The sequence below is a fragment of the Pseudophryne corroboree genome, chromosome 3, assembly GCF_028390025.1.
Source record: "Pseudophryne corroboree isolate aPseCor3 chromosome 3, aPseCor3.hap2, whole genome shotgun sequence".
Classification (NCBI taxonomy): Eukaryota; Metazoa; Chordata; class Amphibia; order Anura; family Myobatrachidae; genus Pseudophryne; species Pseudophryne corroboree.
In genome coordinates, this window is record NC_086446.1 from 521,358,165 (window position 1) to 521,383,319 (window position 25,155).

Sequence of the window (25,155 nt, forward strand, 5' to 3'; positions counted from 1 at the left end):
GCACCACAATTAGCATTACTCTGTCTAGAAGACACAAATAAAAGGGAGGGAAAAAACAGGATTTGAATACCTACCGGTAAACCCTTTTCTCATAGTCCGTAAGGGATATTGGGGAAAACTAGTACGATGGGGTGTAGACTGGGTCCAAAGGAGCCAGTGCACTTTCAATTTCTTCAACTGGGTGTGCTGGCTCCTCCCCTCTATGCCCCCTCCCACAGGCAGTATAGGTAAAAAAGTGCCCAAAGAAGAAAGGACATATATGAGAGAAGGAACATGATAACAAAAGGTGGTGAGATTTACATACCAGCACACCACTAACATTATATTCATATGCCTATCCCAATTTAAACATGCTTGGGATAGGCATATGAATATCCTTACAAAGAATTAAGGTTCAAAAAGGGTTGAGATTACCTAAAGGATAAAAAAATGGGCAGGCTAGATGGGCCAAGTGGTTCTTATCTGCCGTCAAATTCTATGTTTCTATGGTTCTATAAAACAACCAGCAACGGTGGTCATACCGAGTTGACCGCTCGCTAGCCGTTTTTAGCAGCCGTGCAAACAATATGCCGCCTCCCACTGGGGTGTATGTTAGCTTAGCAGAAGTGCGAACGAAAGGATCGCAGAGCGGCTACAAAGTTTTTTTGTGCAGTTTTAGAGTAGCTCAAAATCTACTCAGCGCTTGCGATCCATTTATACCATTCTGTTCCTGTTTTGAAGTCACAAACACGCCCTGCGTTCGCCCAGCCACGCCCGCGTTTTTCCAAACACTCCCTGAAAACGGTCAGTTGACACCCAGAAACGCCCACTTCATGTCAATCACTCTGCGGCCAGCAGTGCGACTGAAATGCTTAGCTGAAACCACATCGGTCGTTGTAATAACACGTCGTGCATACGCAGAAGTGCGGTTCTTTTGCCTCATCGCTGCACAGCGACCGAAAGCAGCTAGCAATCAACTCGGAATGACCACCAACGGCTGGTAACAACAGCAACAGCTGAATAGGTAACTATAGAACAAGAACCTGCAGAAAAGTCAATGCACTGAGGCGGGCACCCAATATCCCTTATGGACTACGAGAAAAGGATTTACCGATAGGTATTAAAATCCTATTTTCTCTAGCATCCATAAGGGATATTGGGGAAAACTAGTATGATGGGGACATCCCAAAGCTTCCAGAATGGGCGTGAACGTGCGGAGACTACTGCAGCACCGCCTGCCTAAACTGGGTATCTTTGGCCAGGGTATCAAACTTGTAGAACTTCACAAAGGTGTTCTACCCCGACCATGTAGCATCTCGGCATAGTTGCAAGGCAGAGACTCCACGGGCAGCCACCCAGGAAGAGCCCACCGATCTTGTAGAGTGGGCCTTTAGAGACTTAGGAACAGGTAAGGCTGCGACACATACAGTAGGCCTGTGGGATAGTAAGCCTAATCCAACAAACAATGGACTGCTTTGAAGCAGGGCAACCCTTTTTCTGCGCATCATAGAGCACGAACAAGGAATCCGTTTTTCTGACCCGAGCCGTGCGCTTGACATATATCTTCAAGGCACGCACAGCATCCAATGCCTCCGGAGGAGCAGAAGCGTCAGAACGACACAGAATTACAATAGGTTGATTCAGGTGAAACGCGGAGACCACCTTCGGCAGGAACTGCTGTCTAGTCCGGAGCTCCGCTGTGTCCTTGTAAAAGACCAAGTACGGACTTTTACTCGATAAGGCCCCCAATTACGAGACATGTCGAGCAGAAGCCAGGGCCAGTTCCATCACAGTCTTCAACGTGAGGTACTTGTCTTCTACAGTCATCAGAGGTTCAAACCAGGAGGACTGTACAAAAACACTACATTCAAATCCCAGGGCGCCGTAGGTAGCACAAAGGGAGGTTGTATGTGGAGTACCCCTTGCAAGAAGGTCTGAACTTCTGGCAACACTGCCAATTTCTTCTGAAAGAAAATGGAGAGCACTGAAACCTGCACCTTAATGGAACCCAGACGTAAGCCCTTATCCACACCAGCCTGCAGGAAACGACCCAAGTGAAACTCTGCAAACTCTGAGACATATCTCCTCCATATATGATAGTGTTTTGAACCATGGTTGCAATAACCTTCTTGGAAAGGCCCTTGTAAACTAGGATGTTCTGCTCAACCTCCACACCGTCAAACAAAGTCGCCATAAGTCCGGGTAAACGAACGGTCTTTGTTGAAGAAGATCTCTTCTGAGTGGTAGAGGTCAAGTGTCTTCGATGGACATGTCCAGTAAATCCGCGTACCATGCCCTCCAAGGCAATGAGAATTGCCTGGACCCCTTTATTCCTGATATGTTTTAGCACCCTTGGGAGCAATGAGATTGGAGGAAACCGGTAGACCAGCCACTCTGGCCAAGGCGACGCCAGTGCTTCCACTGCCCTAGCCTGAGGGTCCCTGATCCGTGAGCAATACCAGGGAAGTTTCTTGTTGAGAAGAGAAGCCATCATGTCTATTTGTGGGCAACCCCACTGGTCGATGATCTGCTGGAACACCAGATGGTGGAGCCTCCACTCCCCCGGGTGGAGATCGTAACGACTTAGGAAGTCCGCTTCCCAGTTGTCCACACCCGGAATGAAGATTGCTGACATGGCTCTTGCATTTCTTTCCACCCAGAGGAGTATCTTTGACACCTCTTGCATGCATGCTCTGCTTTTTGTCCCTCCTTGTCGATTGATATATGCCACCACCGTGGCGTTGTCCAACTGTACCTGGATCGCTTGATCCCTGAGCAGAGTAGCGGCCTGAAGCAGAGCACTGTAGATTGCCCAAAGTTCTAGAATTTGATTGGAAGGAGGCTTTCGTGGGCTGACCACCTGCCCTGAAACCGCAACCCTTGGGTGACAGCTCCCCATCCTATCAGACTCACATCCATCGTGAGGAGAGTCCAATCCTGAATCCCGAAACTCGTACCCTCCAGGAGATTGGAGGACTGTATCCACCACAGGGAAATCCTGGAATGAGGTGACAGCTGAATCTGGAGATTGGATCCGGACCTCTTACTCAGGAGATCCAACTGAAACGTTCTGGCATGGAACCTAGCATACGGGATCCTAACAATCTTATGCAAAGGACACTTGAGTAGGTCGGAGCACCATGCGGACCATCTCCTGAAGTGTTTTCGCCTTGTCCTCTGGTAGAAACACCTTCTGGGCCACAGTATCCAGCAACATCCCCAGGAACAGGAGCCTCTGAGTTGGCTGCAGGTGGGACTTCTGTAAGTTGAGGATCCACCCATGGTCGGACAGAAGATGGATGGTGCTGTCGATATGGAGCAACAAAAGCTCCCTGGATCTTGCCTTTATCAGAAGATCGTCCAGGTAAGGGACCACATTGACCCCCTGGACCCGGAGTTGAAGCATCACCCTCGTGAATACCCTCGGGGCTGTAGACAGGCCAAAGGGCAGTGCCTGGAATTGGAAGTGATCGTCCAGCAGGGCAAACCGAAGGTACGCCTGATGAGGAGGCCAAATCGGAATATGGAGATAGGCATCCTCGATATCCAAGGAGACCATAAATTCCTGTTCTTCCAGGCCCGCAATCACTGCTCGCAGGGATTCCATTTTGAACTTGAACACCCTCAAATAAGAATTCAAGGATTTCAGATTCAGAATGGGTCTGACCGAACCGTCGGGCTTCGGCACCACAAACAGGTTTGAGTAAAACCCTTTGCTGCGTTGGACCAACTTTCATATAGCCTTTTGCAACGTAACTTGCATATCCTCCAAAGCCGGTAAGCTTGATTTGAAAAATCGTTTGGGTGGGTGGAGGAAGTACTGTTGATCTCCAGCTTGTAGCCTTGAGAAACAAGCTCCCTGACCCAGGCATCCTGGCAGGTGGACTCCTAGACACAGCTGTAGTGATGCAGTCGGGCTCCCACCTCAAGGCCTTTGTGGAAGCAGAACTGATGGACTGTTCCTGAGAACTGGTACTTGCAGGTTTTCTGGACTTACCTCTGGTGCCTCTAGCCGCATTGGAGGCACCTCTGGCCTTTGATCGAAATGTGCGAGACCGAAAGGACTGGACAGACGGTCCCGAATAGGAACGTCTCGCCGGCAGGGCCCCAGAAGGGAGAAACGTGGATTTCTCAGCCGTAACTTTGGAAATCCACGCATCCAGTTCCTCCCCAAAAAGCCATTCCCCAGAAAAGGGGAGGGATTCCACATTACGTTTGGATTCTGTGTCCGCAATCCACTGATGCAACCACAAGGCCCTGCGCTCCGACACTGACATGGCAGACGTCCGACCATTAATGTTCCCCATCTCCTTGAGGGAATCACAGAGGACACGGGTAGTGTCCTGAATGTGCTTCAGGAAGGTTACCATAGTAACTAAGAGCATATCCCCCGAGAGCCCCCCCTGAATCTGCGTGGCCCAAGAATGAATAGCATGGCTCATCCAGCAACCCGCAATGACCGGTCTTTGTGAAAGGCTGGCTGCAGTGTATATAGATTTTAGGGTAGTCTCTATCTTTTCGATCCCCAGGACTCTTCATAGTAAAGGAGCACAGGTCAGGCAGCACCGCCGTCTTAGACAGGCAAGAGACTGAGACATGCACCCCAGAGGGAGCAAATGGGAAAGTGCACACAATTTTTGTCTGGATTTTTCCAGGCCTGTTTGAATAAGTCATCCAACTCTGGAGAATCAGGGAAAGTGACACTGGGCTTGTTTTGGACAAAGAAAAAGTACTGCTGTGACGCAGCATCCTCTAGAGGAAGCTTTAGCACGTCCCTTATAGCCAAAATGAGGGGTTCAATACACAGTGATCGCGGCCGAGGAAAACAATTGTGGGTCCCAGGGAACCCTCACTTTAAAAAAATAAGAATTTACTTACCGATAATTCTATTTCTCGGAGTCCGTAGTGGATGCTGGGGTTCCTGAAAGGATCATGGGGAATAGCGGCTCCGCAGGAGACAGGGCACAAAAAGTAAAGCTTTATGATCAGGTGGTGTGTACTGGCTCCTCCCCCTATGACCCTCCTCCAAGCCTCAGTTAGGATACTGTGCCCGGACGAGCGTACACAATAAGGAAGGATTTATGAATCCCGGGTAAGACTCATACCAGCCACACCAATCACACCGTACAACCTGTGATCTAAACCCAGTTAACAGTATGATAACAGAGGAGCCTCTGAAAGATGGCTCCCTACAACAATAACCCGATTTAGGTAACAATAACTATGACAATTATTGCAGATAATCCGCACTTGGGATGGGCGCCCAGCATCCACTACGGACTCCGAGAAATAGAATTATCGGTAAGTAAATTCTTATTTTCTCTATCGTCCTAGTGGATGCTGGGGTTCCTGAAAGGACCATGGGGATTATACCAAAGCTCCCAAACGGGCGGGAGAGTGCGGATGACTCTGCAGCACCGAATGAGAGAACTCCAGGTCCTCCTTAGCCAGGGTATCAAATTTGTAGAATTTTACAAACGTGTTCTCCCCCGACCACGTAGCCGCTCGGCAGAGTTGTAATGCCGAGACCCCTCGGGCAGCCGCCCAAGAAGAACCCACCTTCCTTGTGGAGTGGGCATTTACCGATTTTGGCTGTGGCAGGCCTGCCACAGAATGTGCAAGCTGAATCGTACTACAAATCCAGCGCGCAATAGTCTGCTTAGACGCAGGAGCACCCAACTTGTTGGGAGCATATAGTATAAACAGTGAGTCAGATTTCCTGACTCCAGCTGTCCTTGAAATGTATATTTTTAAAGCTCTGACAACGTCCAACAACTTGGAGTCCTCCAAGTCGCTTGTAGCCGCAGGCACTACAATAGGCTGGTTCAGATGAAATGCTGACACCACCTTAGGGAGAAAATGCGGACGAGTCCGCAGTTCTGCCCTGTCCGAATGGAAAATCAGATATGGGCTTTTGTAAGATAAAGCTGCCAGTTCTGACACTCTCCTGGCCGAAGCCAGGGCTAGTAGCATGGTCACTTTCCATGTGAGATATTTCAAATCCACATTTTTTAGTGGTTCAAACCAATGAGATTTGAGAAAGTCCAAAACAACATTGAGATCCCACGGTGCCACTGGAGGCACCACAGGGGGCTGTATATGCAGTACTCCCTTAACAAAGGTCTGGACTTCAGGAACTGAAGCCAATTCTTTCTGGAAGAAAATCGACAGGGCCGAAATTTGAACCTTAATAGATCCCAATTTGAGACCCATAGACAATCCTGATTGCAGGAAATGTAGGAATCGACCCAGTTGAAATTCCTCCGTCGGAGCACTCCGATCCTCGCACCACGCAACATATTTTCGCCAAATGCGGTGATAATGTTGCGCGGTTACTTCCTTCCTTGCTTTAATCAAGGTAGGAATGACTTCTTCCGGAATGCCTTTTCCCTTTAGGATCCGGCGTTCAACCGCCATGCCGTCAAACGCAGCCGCGGTAAGTCTTGAAACAGACAGGGACCCTGCTGAAGCAGGTCCCTTCTCAGAGGTAGAGGCCACGGATCCTCCGTGATCATCTCTTGAAGTTCCGGGTACCAAGTCCTTCTTGGCCAATCCGGAGCCACTAGTATCGTTCTTACGCCTCTTTGCCGTATAATTCTCAATACTTTTGGTATGAGAGGCAGAGGAGGAAACACATACACCGACTGGTACACCCAAGGCGTTACCAGCGCGTCCACAGCTATTGCCTGCGGATCTCTTGACCTGGCGCAATACCTGTCCAGTTTTCTGTTGAGGCGAGACGCCATCATGTCCACCCTTGGTCTTTCCCAACGGGTTACAAGCATGTGGAAAACTTCTGGATGAAGTCCCCACTCTCCCGGGTGAAGGTCGTGTCTGCTGAGGAAGTCTGCTTCCCAGTTGTCCACTCCCGGGATGAACACTGCTGACAGTGCTATCACATGATTCTCCGCCCAGCGAAGAATCCTTGCAGCTTCTGCCATTGCACTCCTGCTTCTTGTGCCGCCCTGTCTGTTTACATGGGCGACTGCCGTGATGTTGTCCGACTGGATCAACACCGGTTTTCCTTGAAGCAGAGGTTCTGCCTGGCTTAGAGCATTGTAGATTGCTCTTAGTTCCAGAATGTTTATGTGAAGAGACGTTTCCAGGCTCGACCACACGCCCTGGAAGTTTCTTCCTTGTGTGACTGCTCCCCAGCCTCTCAGGCTGGCGTCCGTGGTCACCAGGATCCAATCCTGTATGCCGAATCTGCGGCCCTCCAATAGATGAGCACTCTGCAACCACCACAGAAGAGATACCCTTGTCCTTGGAGACAGGGTTATCCGCTGGTGCATCTGAAGATGCGACCCTGACCATTTGTCCAGGAGATCCCTCTGGAAAACTCTTGCGTGGAATCTGCCGAATGGAATTGCTTCGTAAGAAGCTACCATTTTTCCCAGGACTCTTGTGCATTGATGTACAGACACCTTTCCTGGTTTTAGGAGGTTCCTGACAAGTTCGGATAACTCCTTGGCTTTTTCCTCCGGGAGAAAAACCTTTTTCTGAACCGTGTCCAGAATCATCCCTAAGAACAGCAGACGTGTTGTCGGAATTAACTGGGATTTTGGAATATTCAGAATCCACCCGTGCTGCTTTAGCACTTCTTGAGACAGTGCTAGTCCCATCTCTAGCTGTTCTCTGGACCTTGCCCTTATTAGGAGATCGTCCAAGTATGGGATAATTAATACGCCTTTTCTTCGAAGAAGAATCATCATCTCAGCCATTACCTTGGTAAAGACCCGAGGTGCCGTGGACAATCCAAACGGCAGCGTCTGAAACTGATAGTGACAGTTCTGTACGACGAACCTGAGGTACCCCTGGTGTGAGGGGTAAATTGGAACGTGGAGATACGCATCCTTGATGTCCAAGGATACCATAAAGTCCCCTTCTTCCAGGTTCGCTATCACCGCTCTGAGTGACTCCATCTTGAACTTGAACTTTTTTATGTACAGGTTCAAGGATTTCAGATTTAGAATAGGTCTTACCGAGCCATCCGGCTTCGGTACCACAAATAGAGTGGAATAATACCCCTTTCCTTGTTGTAAAAGGGGTACCTTGACTATCACCTGCTGAGAGTACAGCTTGTGAATGGCTTCCAAGACCGTCACCCTGTCGGAGGGGGACGTTGGTAAAGCAGACTTCAGGAAACGGCGAGGTGGAGACGTCTCTAGTTCCAACCTGTAACCCTGAGATATTATCTGCAGGATCCAGGGATCCACCTGCGAGTGAGCCCACTGCGCGCTGAAATTCTTGAGACGACCCCCCACCGCCCCCGAGTCCGCTTGAGAAGCCCCAGCGTCATGCTGAGGCTTTTGTAGAAGCGGGGGAGGGCTTCTATTCCTGGGAAGGAGCTGCCTGTTGCAGTCTCTTCCCCTTTCCTCTGCCTCGTGGCAGATATGAATATCCCTTTGCTCTCTTGTTTTTAAAGGAACGAAAGGGCTGCGGCTGAAAAGTCGGTGTCTTTTTCTGTTGGGGAGTGACTTGAGGTAAAAAGGTGGATTTCCCGGCTGTAGCCGTGGCCACCAAATCCGATAGACCAACACCAAATAACTCCTCCCCTTTATACGGCAAAACTTCCATATGCCGTTTTGAGTCCGCATCACCTGACCACTGTCGCGTCCATAAACTTCTTCTGGCCGAAATGGACATAGCACTTACCCGTGATGCCAGTGTGCAAATATCCCTCTGTGCATCACGCATATAAAGAAACGCATCCTTTATTTGCTCTAAAGACAGTAAAACATTGTCCCTATCCAGGGTATCAATATTTTCAATCAGGGACTCTGACCAAGCTACCCCAGCACTGCACATCCAGGCTGTCGCTATAGCTGGTCGTAGTATAACACCTGTATGTGTGTATATACTTTTTTGGATATTTTCCATCCTCCTATCTGCTGGATCTTTAAGTGCGGCCGTCTCAGGAGAGGGTAACGCCACTTGTTTTGATAAGCGTGTGAGCGCCTTGTCCACCCTAGGAGGTGTTTCCCAGCGCGCCCTAACCTCTGGCGGGAAAGGGTATAAAGCCAATAACTTCTTTGAAATTAGCAGTTTTTTATCGGGGGCAACCCACGCTTCATCACACACCTCATTTAATTCATCTGATTCAGGAAAAACTATAGGTAGTTTTTTCACACCCCACATAATACCCTGTTTTGTGGTACCTGTAGTATCAGCAATATGTAACGCCTCCTTCATTGCCAAAATCATATAATGTGTGGCCCTACTGGAAAATACGGTTGATTCGTCACCGTCGCCACTGGAATCAGTGCCTGTGTCTGGGTCCGTGTCGAGGTAACGGGCGTTTTACAGCCCCTGACGGTGTTTGAGGCGCCTGGACAGGTGCTGATTGATTGTCCGGCCGTCTCATGTCGTCAAACGACTGCTTTAGCGTGTTGACACTATCCCGTAATTCCATAAATAAAGCCATCCATTCTGGTGTCGACTCCCTAGGGGGTGACATCCCCATATTTGGCAATTGCTCCGCCTCCACACCAATAGAGTGGGAATAGAACTCGTGGTGAGTGCAGCGAGCCCACAAGGGGCTTCATTGCACTCGCCCCCCCTGCCAGCATTCAGGTGGCTGGGTTCCCGGAGTTGGTATTCTGAACGCTGGATCCCATACCCAACCCACACATACATAGAGGAAAACAAAGCATTATGCCAAAAGCATTTGGTTGGTATTTAAATATTCTGGGGGGGGGGGGGGGTTTGTTTAAAACTAAAATCTAACTTGAACATTTAGGCAATGACTAAAAGGACATAACACTGCTACTGCACTGTGTTATATAGCTATTTAGCATAAACAAATTTCAGCAGGACACTTGCAGTAATTGCAGCTGATGGAGGTTAGTGCAGATTAGCTATCCTATATGTATTTTCTAGTGTGATGGGTAAGCTGTATTAATATAGATGTTGCAGTAGTGATAGTTATTATACAAACCTCTATGCATATTTACTTCCTCTGTTCAACTCACCACTGAACGGATACTCCCTAGGCTCCTCCCCTACTCCGTGCTGATTGGTCAATAGTGAAAGCTCTCCCTGCCCGGCCAGCCTCTGTATATCACCTGGATCATCTGCACCATGCACACACTATGCTGCGTAAACAGCGTTTATACAGAGATTCTGCAGATCCAGCACCCTCCCCAGGAGGGTCCCATACGCCGCGCCCGTGGTCAGCCGCACTTTGAACCGGGGGACCCTCCTAGTGGGGACACGGTTTGTACTCACCACCGATGTCACTTTCAGGCAGCGTTAGGGGTGTGGGGTGTGCGGCGTGCTGCGGCTGTGACAGCCAAAGCACAGTGCCCCGCTGAACAACAACCCCTTACGATGGTGGTCCTGCAGCGGGGAAGCAGCTCTGCACCTCGTAAGGCCGATGACCCCCCCCAACTCCCACGGCTCAGGTATGATGTTGCCAAGACAGCATACCGAAAATAATAAAAGTTTAAAAGACAATTGAAGAAAACTCTCTGGAGCTGCAGAGATGTGCATCCACTTCTTTCTAAACTGCCTGTGGGAGGAGACATAGAGGGGAGGAGCCAGCACACCCAGTTGAAGAAATTTAAAGTGCACTGGCTTTTTTGAACCCCGTCTATACCCATCGTACTAGTTTTCCCCAATATCCCTTATGGATGCTAGAGAAATAAAAATGCTGCAAACATAAAAAAAACCTGATCACAATAAGGGGAGCTGAAGAATGCCCTGATACAGTCATGGAATGCAATTTCTTCCTATCCCGAAAAGACTGTCAGTCTTTTCGGGATACACGTTATGATCTATGGCAACACTGTTCCCCCCCCCAACAGATCACCCATTTAAGCAGTTTTTTAGGCAGACTCCAACAGTGAGGAAAACTGGTCCGGTTAGAAAGAGGAAAGCACTATGAAAAGAACTGTGATTGCTACAACATGTACAATAAGACCCTTGTTTGCAAGTGCTTAGCACATTAGCAAGCTGCGCGCTAGATATACTGTGACGTAAGGACATTGTAGGTGTTTTATGAAAAGGACTACTGACTGTTTTTGATTGATCCACTCACCAGGAGTTACTTCTTTGCTACTGATTGCATGCATGTTAAAATCTCTTGGAACACTGTATGCGGCCAAAGAAAGCATGAGCTCTACCTCGGTGGACAGGAGATACCATGATTTTGACAAATTCTCTACAGATTTTCAATTGCATCTACAATGGTGATGGTCACATTTTATTAATAACTATTTATAAAGGTGTGAAATAAATTATTATTTACTGCTTAATAAATCTGGATAATATTCTAGAATGTACCTCATCTTTTTTTCATTCTTTGCTGCTGGTCTACAATGGGTAACCTGGCTGGCAGAATGCTACAGTATGGGTAACTTTAATAGTAATATTATACTACGTTTCATTAGGCAGCAGCATTGTAATACAAGGTACACAATGCCTGTTGTAGCTACAGATAGCTAAGTTACTACTTGTAAATAAAGGTGTGTACACACGCTGAGATTCGGGCTAACCCCGATTCTCACTGTGCGACAGGGACTAGGTCGGTATCGCAAGCATATAATGACTGTGCTTGCGATACTGGCTTTGTCTGATTTTGGCTAAAGTGCCAATTTTGACTATCTTTACTATGAGATAGTCAATATTGACTTGCCTTCACAGTCTATCTAGGCTTGCGATGCCGACTAACTTTCCTTATGATTTTGACTATATAGTCAAAATATTAATAATAAATCTCACCGTGTGTACACACCTTAAGAAGCGACAACTGTACATGTATATACAAATAGAGCAAGCATAAGATGATGGCTATATCGACAGGGTGAAGCAAAAAAAAAAAAAAAAAAATTCCCACATTTTAAAGAGTAACAAAAAAAAGGCACAGTAAGTACTAATCAAAATTTTAATACATATAATCTAAAAGTGCATGGAATACAGTTTATTTTCAATAGGTTGTGAATTGGATATTGTCCAGATGGTGGCCTTCATTCGTCATACACATTTGTTTCTGAAGCTTCACATCACTCAGTAGGTCATTTCCGGCGTTATCGCTGCAATTTCTTGACAAAGCTCAATTTCATTTGTCTGGCTACGTTAACAAGCAGAATTTTCATTACTGGACGGAAAACAATCCTCACCAGCTTCCCGAAAGGCCTCTCAACAGCCAACGTGGCCATCTGAAAGCTGTGGTCTACAAACATCTACCAAGAACCATTAATGAACTGGTGGCTATTATACGCCAAGAAATAACGATATCATTTTTAAAAAACATCTGTATTCCATGCACTTTTACATTATGTACCAAAATTTTGACTAGCATTTACTATGCCTAATTTGTTAACCTTTAAAATCTGGGATTTTTTCTGACCCAGCTAGTACATCTATCGAATCAATCTACACACATTAGTAAACCAATAAACACCAATTCCATGTGGTAGGTAGTACTATACAATTTAAGACATGGGATTGCAGACTTTGGAGGGGGCAGGGGTGTTAATACACAAAATTACAAACAAAAAAAGAGAGAGAGAACCTGAAAGAGAGGGCACACAACTAGACATCATAAAGGCTGGTTTGTGCCACATGTAATGAGCAGGTGCGGGAATAGCAATACAGAGAGGGAAGGAGGTTAGCCATATTATTATATTAAAATACAGTGCACACACTATAAAACAAAATGAAGAAACTTACGACTGGCAGGCAAAGGACATGCCAAATATAGGTATGCATCGGAAGAGACCCTCAAATCGGATGTAACTGACTTGCTTCATCCACTGGCCACTGAACAGGCCATGCTTAAAAGAGGACAGCACAATCTAAATGCAAAGAGAACAAAAATAAAAATAAGGACCCTCCTGTTTAATTTTAGAGACCATGGATACACTATAAAAGGAAAAAAACATCAGGAATCTTAAAATATATAATTCATTTGTTTGTTTGTCCAGTTATGCATTCGGACACCCCCGCACCGATTGGAATTAAACCAACGTGAAGTGGTCTGGTTGGATCCTGGCCAGGTTTTACAGGGGTTAGGAACCTGGTCGAACCTCACATTGGTGTACGCTGGATAAAGATTAAGTACCAACCAATCCGCTTCTAGCTGTTATTTTACATGCTGTATTTACTGATTGGTTGGTGCTTTCTCTCTGTGCAAGCTTTGATAAATCTCCCTCTTAGTCATAAGAACCTTTTTTGGGAATATTATCAATATTTATATCATTACCAACAGGCAACTTTTTATGGTTAGGGCAATGGAAATTAATATTCTTAAATCAATGTAACATAATGATAAACACCTTAATCTATGCAGTAAACATGAAGAAAGAAGCCTCACAATACAAAAAGAAGCAACGCCTATGCCTGTCCTGAAGGGAAATCTATATCCCTGTTCTAGATTTCCTGTGTGATCCCACGTCCACTTACAATTATAAGGAATGGAGGATCCAATGGACCTTTACATTGATGTATGACCATTAAGTGAAAATTAACAGAATTACAACAGAAGTCTGGTAAGGTAGGGAACCCCGTTCTTTGGTGTAGGTTAGGACTACCAAGTACAGTACAATATAGATTTTTGGTATGATATGGTATGGAGGAGGGGTAGTGCACAAGTACCTGCTTTGCAGATTTTCAGGTAGAAGCAGGAAACCGTAATGTCAGACTAATAAACAAGAAAGGTTGTGTGGCGCTCAAAAATGGCTGTCAGTTTGCAGCCAACACCAATGAGGAATTTGCCACTGCCGCTAATAACGTAAATTTAAAAAAAAAAAAACACTAGAAATCCAAAATGAATGGCACTAGGAGGTAGGAAAGTAGTAAATTGTAAACAAAAAGTTATCATATAAAATATATACAAAGAACCAATTAAGTTGCCTCTATATATTGTGTAGAACTATTTTGTGTACAATTCACTAATTTTCTGCATCCTACCACCCATACATATGGTTTTCTAATAACATCAAGAAGTACTAAAAATTATTTGGGCAAGAGATAACTCGCCCACACGGCCATTGCAGCCAACCCCGTAGCGCATGATCAGCTAAGTACGGATACGATATTTAACCCCGCTGAACAGTGCATGTGCGACCGACATCAGTATTGCAAGTGAGATATCTATAGATAGATAGATATCTCTATATGGCGTCATCTCTTCTAGGGTTGGACTGTTCCACCCAGGGTAATCCTATGCAGTGCGCCCGAGGTGGCTGCGCACCTGGTACCCTGTGGGGGTGGAATACACAGCCCATGGAAGTTATTACCCAAAATGCCTACACCAATCCTGCCTTATGATTACGCTATGCATTCTAGGTTTTTTAATTTTTAGGTCTGTGTGTATTGCTGTATTAATCTTCTGTATTATGTGCATTGTTTTGATGCCTGTAAAGCGCCTTGAGTTCTGTTTGGAGAAAGAGCGCTATATAAATAAAATTATTATCATTATTACCCAAAATGCCTACACCAATCATCCATTATGCTTTTTGTGTGCTCATGTTTTTTTTTTTTATGTCTGTGTGGTTTATCTTTTGATGTATTGCTTAAATCTTCTGTGTTTTGTGCATTGTTTGAGTTCAAGATGGCATCGCGGATTGCTGCCTCGGTGCTGCTCTGCCAAGTAGGCCTCGTTTTTAGTTTTACATGTATAATACGTCTAATATGTCGAGTCTATCGTACAGTTGCAATGTGCAGTATAAACTCAGATGTGTAATGTTTGTAATGTATGCTACGTTTTTCCCCCGTCTTATGCTATGTATTCGGCCTACATGTTGCTGCTTGGCGATGCATTGTACCACAAAAAAAATCCTAGTGTACGTGAGTACACCTGGCCAATAAAGCTGATTCTGAGATATATTATATACACACACACACACACACACACACACACACACACACACACACACACATAACAATTTGCACATGCTTTTTGCTTCCTATGGACTACATAGTGCGTGGGACGGCAGATACTTAGTCTGCCGAAACAGTAAGGGTTCCTTGCTTTGGTAAATTGTGCTGTACTACAGTATCACTGCATCTGTCCAGTTCCATCTAAGTGAGATACTTTTCTCTTTTATATAATCTTTAATACATATCGGGAACTGTTATGTATGCGGTTTTACACTGGAATTATCATGATCAGCCCTTTCCTCATCTTCAAACATTTACCCCTTTACACCAAAGCCACATGATTCTAATCATTCAATATTGGCTATAGGCCATTTTTACATGTGTTGCCTAATGGCATTTTACCTTCTAAGCAGTAGGTTTATAAAGGTTTATCGTGTGTAATATAAATATTGAACCTTTAAGGCTTACTTCAGCTTGTGATAAATGGAATGGAGGACTTAGAGGAAAGCTTCCAAACAAACAAACAAACTTTTTAGTGTCCTTTCATCCCCTGTACAACCAGGAAATATCCTAACATGTTAGAGAAATCCACTTCTCTGGTCCATTTGTAGGGTGTGGCACATCCTGAGGCATAAATCTCACTTAAATGCTCAGTCTTTCCAGCAAAACATGGTCTTTCAGAGGCATGTCTTCCAGCATATTTACAACACAGAGGGATTTGAGTAATAACTTGACCAGGTGGCTGGTAGATAATCCGAGCATATGGCCTCTAGCATTTGAACAAGCAGTGGGGAAGTATAACTTGCTTTGTCCTGTTCCTTTCACCTACTTTAGTTGCAACACTACATAGGCTTGGTCCTGACAGACTACTCTGACCACATCTGGCACAACTCCTTAGATACATTCTTTTTGCACATCACCGCAGCATAAAACCATCACTATTCGCTATAATTTCTTAAGAGATCATCTAAACTATTACATTAACTACTGTCCTGAGCCAATGGTCAAAATTCCTCGAGTCTGTAAACATTTTTCTCAAGGCTCTGTGAGAATCCGGTTTCCTAATTCCGGCACCAAACTATTTCTCAACATGTATCACAGAGGGTTTGTCTTCATTGCACAAGTGTCCTAAACACCTTCTTTTAAGAAACTTCTGTCTTAACTCAAATACTGCTATGGAAGAATTGGTGAACAATCTCCATTCACATAAATGGGCAATCTTGGGCATAATGCCACAAGTTTAAACAGACTCAAGGGGCAGAAGGAGACTACTCCTTGCAATAACTATATTTGTATTACACAGTGTAAAGCTAATGCAAATTAGACTAAGCCCTGTAAATTCCTTCCCTTCTTACATATTTATCAGTGGTGGCATAGAGCAGTTGTTGTCAAAAGGTTGTTTTGTGGGCATTAGCTATACAAATGCGCAAAATTAGGGTCGGGCACTTTTCCAATTAAATTCACAGAGGTTTTAACTCACAGTAGACAAAAGCTTGAGCTGTGGTTCCTAACATGCAATCTAAACATTAAGGCAGAAATGTAGTTTTATTTATATAGTGCTAGCATATTCTATCATGCTTTACAATTGGGAACAAAACAGTAATAAAAGGAGACTAGGTATTAACAGGCAAAGAGGACCATGCTCATAATCTATAGTAATTTAATACAGGAGGATAAGTGCTAAATGTTGCAAACTAGTCCAGCCAAACTACAAAGGTTCTTGGCGGACTATGTGATCCAGTCACTTACTAATATTCACCTTGGATCAGTATGTTTCATGAGTGTAGACAAAGAAAATATATAAAGTTATATGTGAACTGCGTATAGGAGAGGTAAAAGGGTAGAAAAGAGGTTATGTGGTTAGTTAAGAAATTTGCTAAGCTTGCCTGAAGAAGTGAGTTTACAGGGAATGCTTGAAGGTTTAGAGACTAGAGGAAAGTCTTGCTGTGCATGGGAGGGTGTTCCAAAGAGTGGGTGCAGCGCACACAAAAAAAAAATATGCCCTACAAAAATGAGTGGGAGCAGGTAATGAGCATGGGTGACTGATGCAGAGTGATGGGGTCGATTAGGGAGATGTTTTGAGATAAGCTAAAAGATGTACAGTATGTTGTTGTAGTCTTGCTGATAGCTTTATATGTAAGCAGAAGTGTTTTATATTGAATTCAGTGGAATACAGGTAGCCAATGCTGAAGGGTAATTTAGAGAAAATGTATGCTAATTTTCATGTTGGTGTCACATTGACAAGAAAAAAATATGTCTACTTTCAGTAAAGCGATATCCAACAGCTGCAAACTCTGTGCCTACTGAAGATCATTTTATTACTACTTCTACAGGAAATTATGCTCTGGTGAACTGCAACATCTGTTATACTAAAAGTGGGCATATTACAAACACTGATAGTCTATATATAACCACAAATGTATTTATTTTGGCATTACGGGCTGCTAAACTAACCTTTGAACCCAAATAGGTTTTTTCAATTATTACTCACATTTGAAAAGGTCCTCATTTACTTTTTCTAGATTTCATACATTAGCTTGATAAGCACAGGGTAGCCAAAGAGTAGCAGGTAACAGAATTAGGCACAATACTGTGTAGAAATTGTTAAATAAGGGGACTGGAATCCTTAAAAGATAATGTTTGAACATTGTCAAATTATTCTGACGAAGACTTATTCCAGTTAGTAAAAGGCTGACTATATTGGGCAAAAAGCAAGGTCTCCAAGCATAACTGCTAATGCCTGTATGAATTCACTAAGCAGTACTAAGAACTTCCCAGAGCAATCATAGCTACTGACACAGTGCACCAGTAGTACGGTATTAAACACATCTGCTTTCTACAAGGAGATTGGACAAATTTTATAAAATGAATGAACAGTTTATTATTAGAAATAGCAATACATAGGTTGTGTTATACGTTAAAGGAGTCCCTCACTCACACAGTCAGTGCACATGCCTCATTATTATTATTTGTTTATAACCAGTTATTTATATAGCGCACACATATTCTGCAGCGCTTTACAGAGAGAATATTTGGCCATTCACATCAGTCCCTGCCCCAGTGGAGCTTACAATCTATATTCCCTACCACATGTACATACACACACATTCACACTAGGGATAATATTTTTTTGGTTGGGAACCAAATAACCTAATATTTTTGGATTGTGGGAGGAAACCTGAGTAACCGGAGAAAACCCACGCAAGTACGGGGAGAATATACAAACTCCACACAGTTAGGGCCAAGGTGGGAATCGAACCCATGACCTCAGTGCTGTGAGGCAGTAATGCTACCCATTACACCATCCGTACCGCCCGTACTCATTAGTCTCTTGTGAGTTGTTGGGGAGAAAAATCGTACAACCCACATAATGGGAATTTCTACTATGAGAAGGTGATGGGTACACTAACACTTAGTAAAACACTCACCACGAACATGAATACTGTGTAGAAAAGGAGCGCCATCGCACTGAACGACTGGATGGAGGCCATCATATTGCGCTGCAGACTGAGTGGGAGAACAATACACAGTGAAACCGCAAAGAGGAGGAAAATGCGAAAACCTTCTGTTACCTAGCGAGGAAGAAAGTAAGAAAGGATGTGAATACTGACAGAAAGAGGCAAATAGCATTTTAACCAACCTAAAAAAGGCACACACACAATATATATATATATATATATATATATATATATATATATATATATTTATTTATTTATATATTAGGATTTTAATACCTACCGGTAAATCCTTTTCTCATAGTCCGTAGAGGATGCTGGGGATTCCATAAGGACCATGGAGTATAGACGGGATTCACAGGAGACATGGGCACTTTAAGACTTTCAAAGGGTGTGACCTGGCTCCTCCCTCTATGCCACTCCTCCAGACTCCAGTTTAAGGAACTGTGCCCAGGGAGACGGACATTTTGAGGAAAGAATTTATTGTTAAATCACGGAGAGCATCTTACCAGCTCACACCTCAAACATGCCGCAGAACGTGGCATTCAATAGAACTCAAGCCAACGGCATGAAGAATTTTCAGCAATATGCTGATAAAACACAGTAACACAACCTGTGTTTAACCCTAATCCATAACTGCAGATACAGTACGCACTGGGACGGGCGCCCAGCATCCTCTACGGACTAAGAGAAAAGGATTTACCGGTAGATATTAAAATCCTATTTTCTCATACGTCCTAGAGGATGCTGGGGATTCCATAAGGACCATGGGGTTTATACCAAAGCTCCAAAACAGGCGGGAGAGTGCAGATGACTCTGCAGCACCGATTGACCAAACATGAGGTCCTCATCAGCCAGGGTATCAAACTTGTAAAATTTCGCAAAAAAGTGTTTGAACCCGACCAAGTAGCTGCTCGGCAGAGTTGTAATGCCGAGACCCCCCGGGCAGCCGCCCAGAACGAGCCCACCTGTCTGGTAGAGTGGGCCTTCACTGATTTCAGTAACGGCAATCCAGCCATAGAATAAGCATGCTGAACTGTAGTACAGATCCAGCGTGTAATAGACTGCTTGGAAGCAGGAGTCCCAATCTTGTCAGGAGCATCCAGGACAAACAGAGCGTCGGTTTTCCTCAGACGAGCCGTCCTGGTGACATAAATCTTCAAGGGCCTAACTTCATCGAGAGATTTTTACTCAGCAAAGGAGTCATTAACCACTGGCACCCCAATAGGTTGGTTCATGTGAAAAGATGAAACCACGTTTGACAGAAATTGTTGACGAGTCCTCAACATTGCTCTATCATCATGGAAGATTAAATATGGCTCTTGTGAGGCCAGGCCGCCAACTCAGACACCCACCTTGCAGCTGCTAAGGCCAATAAAATGAACACTTTCAAGTGAAAATTTTCCACTCTATCTTCTGCAAAGGTCCAACTCAATGTGATTGAAGGGACTGCCACACCACATTAAGATCCCATGGTGCCACTGGGGGCACAAATGGAGGTTGGATGTGCAGCACGCCTTTCACGAAAGTCTGAACTTCTGGAAGGGAGGCCCATTCTTTTTGAAAGACAATTGATAAAGCCGAAATTTGAACTTTAATTGAGCCTAACGTTCGGCCCGCATCCACACCTGCTTGCCGAAAATAGTATTTTAATACCTACCGGTAAATCCTTTTCTCTTAGTCCGTAGAGGATGCTGGGGACTCCAAAAGGACCATGGGGTATAGACGGGATCCGCAGGAGACATGGGCAGACTATAAGACTTTCAATGGGTGTGAACTGGCAGCTCCCTCCATGCCCCTCCTCCAGACTCCAGTTATAGAACTGTGCCCAGGGAGACGGACATTTCGAGGAAAGAATTTATTGTTTAAACACGGTGAGTGTCATACCAGCTCACACCTCGAATCTGCCGTAGGACGTGGCATTTAATAGAACACCAGCCGACGGCATGAAAAATATACAGCCACATGCTGACCGAAAATGTAACACAACCGGTGTGTAAACACGACCAATAAAAGCATACCGCATGCCATGGCATGAATAACGTCAGCAACAGACTGACTGAAAGGAAACACAACATGTGTAACCATAACCAATAACTGCAGATACAGTACGCACTGGGACGGGCGCCCAGCATCCTCTACGGACTAAGAGAAAAGGATTTACCGGTAGGTATTAAAATCCTATTTTCTCATACGTCCTAGAGGATGCTGGGGACTCCAAAAAGGACCATGGGGTCTATATTAAAGCTCTAGAACGGGCGGGAGTGCGGATGACTCTGCAGCACCGATTGCCCAAACAAGCGGGCCTCAACCGCTAGGGATATTTGCAAAATTGTTTGAACCCAACGAAGCCGCTGCTCTGCAAGGGTACACACCCGAGACCCCTCGGTTAGCCGCCCAGGATGAGCCCACCTTCTTGGTAGAATGGGCCTTCACCGAATTCTGTAACGGCAATCCAGCCGTAAAAACGAGCAAGCTTAATCGTAATTCAGATCCAGCGTGCAATAGTCTGCTTGGAAACAGGAACCCCAATCTTGTTGGGAGCATATAGGATAACAGATCTTCCGTTTTCCTGATCTGAGCCAATCTGGCAACCCAAATTTTCAAAATTCCGACCACATCGAGATACTCCGATGTCGCCCAGGCGTCAGTAGCCACCGGCACCACAATAGGTTGGTTCAAGTGAAACCAATGAAACCACTTTTGGCAGAAACTGCTGCCGAGTTCTCAACTCCGCTCTATCTTCATGGAAGATTAAACAGGGCTCTTGCGAGACCAAACCGCCAACTCAGACACCCGCCTTGCGGATGCCAAGATCAACCGCATGACCACTTTCCAATTGAGGAATTTCAACTTAACCATACTGAAAAGTTCAACCAAAGAAATTGCAGGAACTGCAAAACCACGTAAAGATCCCATGGTGTCACAGAGGTGCAAAGGGAGGATGGATGTGTTAGACTCCTTTTACGAAAGTATTAAACTCTGGAAAGGAGGCCAATCGTTTCTTGGAAAAAACCCGATAAGGCTGAAATCTGAACCGTAATCTAGCCCAACCAAAGATCGCCTCCACACGATCTTTTAAGAAAAGAAGGGAGAAACAATCCAACTGGAATTCTTCCATAGGAACCTTCTTGGATTCACACCAAGACAGAAAATTTTCCCCCAAATATGGTGGTAATGATATTACGTTACTTCTTTTCTGACTGAAGAGAGTAGGGAAGACCTCACTGGAAATACCCTTCCGGGCTGGGATCCGACGTTCAATCTCCAAGTCGTCAATGGAAATCGCGGTAAGCCTTGGAACACCCACGGCCCCTGCCATAACAGATCCTCTCGCAGAGGAAAAAGGTCAGGGATCTCCTATGAGTAATTGCTGAAGATCCGGATACCAGCCCTCCTTGACCAGACTGGAACAAGGAGGATCATCTGAACTCTTGTTCCTCTTATAATCTTTAACATTTTTGGAAAGAGTGGAAGAGGAGGGAATACACAGACCGACCGAAACACCCACGGTGTCACTAGGGTGTCCACCGCTATTGATTGAGGGGACCCCCGACCCGTAACAAAATTTCTGAAGTTTCTTGTCGAGGCGAGACGCCATCTTGTCTATTTGCAAATTCTATAAAAGACTTATCACTTCTGTGAAAAACCGCTTGATGAAGACTCAACCTTCCTGAACGGAGAACGTGTCTGCCGAGGAAGTCTGCTTCCCAGTTGTCCACTCTTGGAACGAACATTGCTGATAAAGCACGTAAATGTTTTCGTCGCCTAGCGGAAAATCTGTCTGGCTTCTGCCCTTTCTTTTCCGGTTTTTGTCTGTAGAAAACCGTTAGAAACTGCCCTTAACTCTAGACCTTTAATGGGGCGACAAGTATCCTAACATGACACTTGTCTTCAGTGAGAATTGCGCCGCTACCACAGGATCAGCATACTGGTCTTGAAACCATGATTATCCCAGGTGGAAACCGGACCACTTGTCCAACAGGTCCCACTAAACACTCAGGCCTCGAACCTGTCCACTGAATGGCCTCGTAGGCCCCAACCATCTTTTTCAGCAACTGACTGTATCGACACCGTTACAGGTCTGCCAGACTCTGAATTCTCAGAGCTTCCCCTTTTTTTTTTTTTGAAAGCAAATTAACTCTTCTCAGTACTGCCTCTAATAATAATATTGCCCAAGCCGATCAACGCGTCGTTGGGACCAACAGGGATTCTGGCAAGTCCTGTTGTTTAAGAACGGTCAAGGAGAAAACAACGTTTTGCACCATTTGGCTTCTTGATCTCTCCATAATTCGGAGAGCGATCCAGTATAGAATAAATATGACTCCTTACTATCGAAGGAAACCAATCCCACCGGCATCACCCTGGTGAAATGGCAACAACAATACTGAATCGCAAACCTCAGGTAAGCCTAAAGCGGAAGAAACCGTAATTAGACCTCTTTACTCCACTTTCAGAATGGAGAACCCTGCCATGAGAGATTCCCCATGAAGATTAAGTAGGAAAAATTGGGATTTGTCTGACCGAGTCGTCCGGCCTCGGGAGCACGAAAAAGCCTGAACCACAGATTCTTCTTTTCTTTTTTTTTTATGACCGGAACAGCAGGACAATGACCTGATCCAGACACAACTCTTGTATTGCGTCACATACTACCTCCCTGTCATGAGGAGGATCGGTAAGGTAGATTTGAAAAATCAGTGAGGGGAACGTCTGGAACTCTATCCTTAACTCACTGGTCCATGTCCTTTCCAGAACTGACTGAAGAGTTTTAGAAGAGGTCATACCTGTGTGGGCCCCTACAAGATAGACCCAACGTCCCATGGTGGACGTGGCAGAAAACAATGGATAATTTCTGCTCCTGTGAACGTGAAAAGACAGCTGACCTCTTACCTTCTTTACCTGAAAGTGGGATTGTATCTGCACACACACAATTTTATTATACCAAATTAGGAACTATATACAGCTCCAAAAAATGACCCCTATTGCATTTAGGTATTCACCATTATTTGTGGGGGTGCTATCGACTACAGCTAAGATTAATCAACAGGAGAAAAAGAAAAAAGGACTGTATTGTCGATGCACAAAAAGAAGGGTGACCTAATTATCACAACCTTCTGAGAAAATTCCTAAAATTTAACTTTTATTGGTGTCGAATTAAAATAGTGTGACGATAACTAACACACAAACTATGAGTATAGACGAAACAGAGAGGTTAAAATCAAGACATATACAACATATACCACAGGTGCAATGAAATAATAAATGTGATTAAAGATTAAAATATGTGTCCGCGTGTCTGTTCTTATGTCCAATTATGTAGTATTGCTCACAATCTTCACTCAGTCTGATAATCGTTGTCAGCAGTTGGTCTCCATATATTCACATGACCATTTGTCAGTATCTATAATGTCCGGAATATCCCACTCCTATATTTATAATTATGGCTGACAATATAATTCCAATAGTGTCTGTAATGTCCACACTGTGTATCTCTTATATTATAGGCATAAAGATCTGTCTTGTTCCCCACTTCCAATGAAGTACTTTAATCACACTTGAATGGGTCCCACTCAGTCTAGACTATTGATGTCCAAATATCCAACCTTGTTAGGGTGGAATATCATTTATTCAGTACTAGATACATCTTTCCTGAGCCTTCTAAGGAGCATTCACTGAAAATGCAGGTTGGATTCTTCTGCCTGAGAAATGGCACATTCAATATATTGATTGGTGCTTCTGTGTGGGTTATTGTTATGGACAGTGCTAGTAGGCTACAGTATACCAGTATTTCTATGTAATTATATTTAATGTGCTCTTGATTTTAATGAGACTCCCTGTAATCATGTAGGGCAATTATATCAGAAATCATGCCATTTCCTATAGTGAGAGTGAATACTTTCCTCACACTTCAATGTAAATGTTATAGATGTACAGCAGTATACTATATTATAGTGCCCCTCTTAAAGATGGCACCTCCTATATTACCAGACTCAATATATCTGGGTTAGATAGGGATAATTATGTCCCTTATCAATTATAGGTAACCAGCTAGTTATTAATAGTAAATTATACAGTGATGGCTTATATTACTACCTCTAGAGATGTATACGTACTAAATTAGCTGTGCTAATTATTTCTCAAAAAGTACAGGTTCTGAGGTATTCCTTATAATATCAATATACCTGCTGCATGAGTTAATATTGCAACACTTGATCTATTGGCATTTATTAAATTATATCATAAGTGTTTCCACATGCCTTTTGAATTATAGGTAACCAAACAATTGTAACTTATGAATAGAACATTGCTGGCTTGATTGCTGCCTCTAGAAACATAGATGTGCTAAATCGTCTGTGCTGATAATTCTCAAACAACCCAGATTCAGAGGTATTTCTTATGATGTTCATGTATCTGCTGCACAGATTGATACTGTAACGTTTAATCTATTGGCATTGGTTAGATTGTATCATACATGTCTCCTCATGACTAGCAGGTGGCCTAAAGAATTAGCTATGAAACATTGTTGCATTTCTGTCTGTAAACCTTTACCTGCAAAGAAAGGGGAATCCTTATCTATTCGGTCGAAATGACTGCATCCTACAACAATGCGTCACCAACCGTTGTGAGGGAACATAGGGCAAGAAAGGTAAACTTACCCATGGCACCTGCCTAGAGCATATGAACAAGGTCATCACCAACCAGGCTTCCCCTCATGGGGAAGAGACTCCACTTCTTTTCGGATTCAGCATTTGCATCTCTTTGGTGAAACCACAACGCCCTCCTAGCCGAGACCGCCATGGAAGTGGTCCGCGCACCCAAGAGTCCCATCCCTTGTAATCGCACGGTAGTATGTTGCAATGTTCTAGACATGACCCAACTCAAGGGGTAACACATCTCT

At 44.4% G+C, this 25,155-nt stretch overlaps 1 protein-coding gene across 3 annotated transcripts in view; it reads right to left on the reverse strand.

Moving 5' to 3' along the window:
• The window catches only part of SLC38A10 (solute carrier family 38 member 10), a 298,179-nt gene that overhangs the window by 200,246 nt on the left and 72,778 nt on the right, over positions 1-25,155 (reverse strand). For all 3 annotated transcript variants that reach the window (XM_063961107.1, XM_063961106.1, XM_063961105.1), the window contains exons 5-6: positions 18,231-18,374; positions 12,652-12,776 (exon numbers count right to left, since the gene is read on the reverse strand). In XM_063961107.1, the coding sequence (XP_063817177.1) occupies positions 12,652-12,776; positions 18,231-18,374 (269 nt within the window). The remainder of the gene's footprint in view (positions 1-12,651; positions 12,777-18,230; positions 18,375-25,155) is intronic.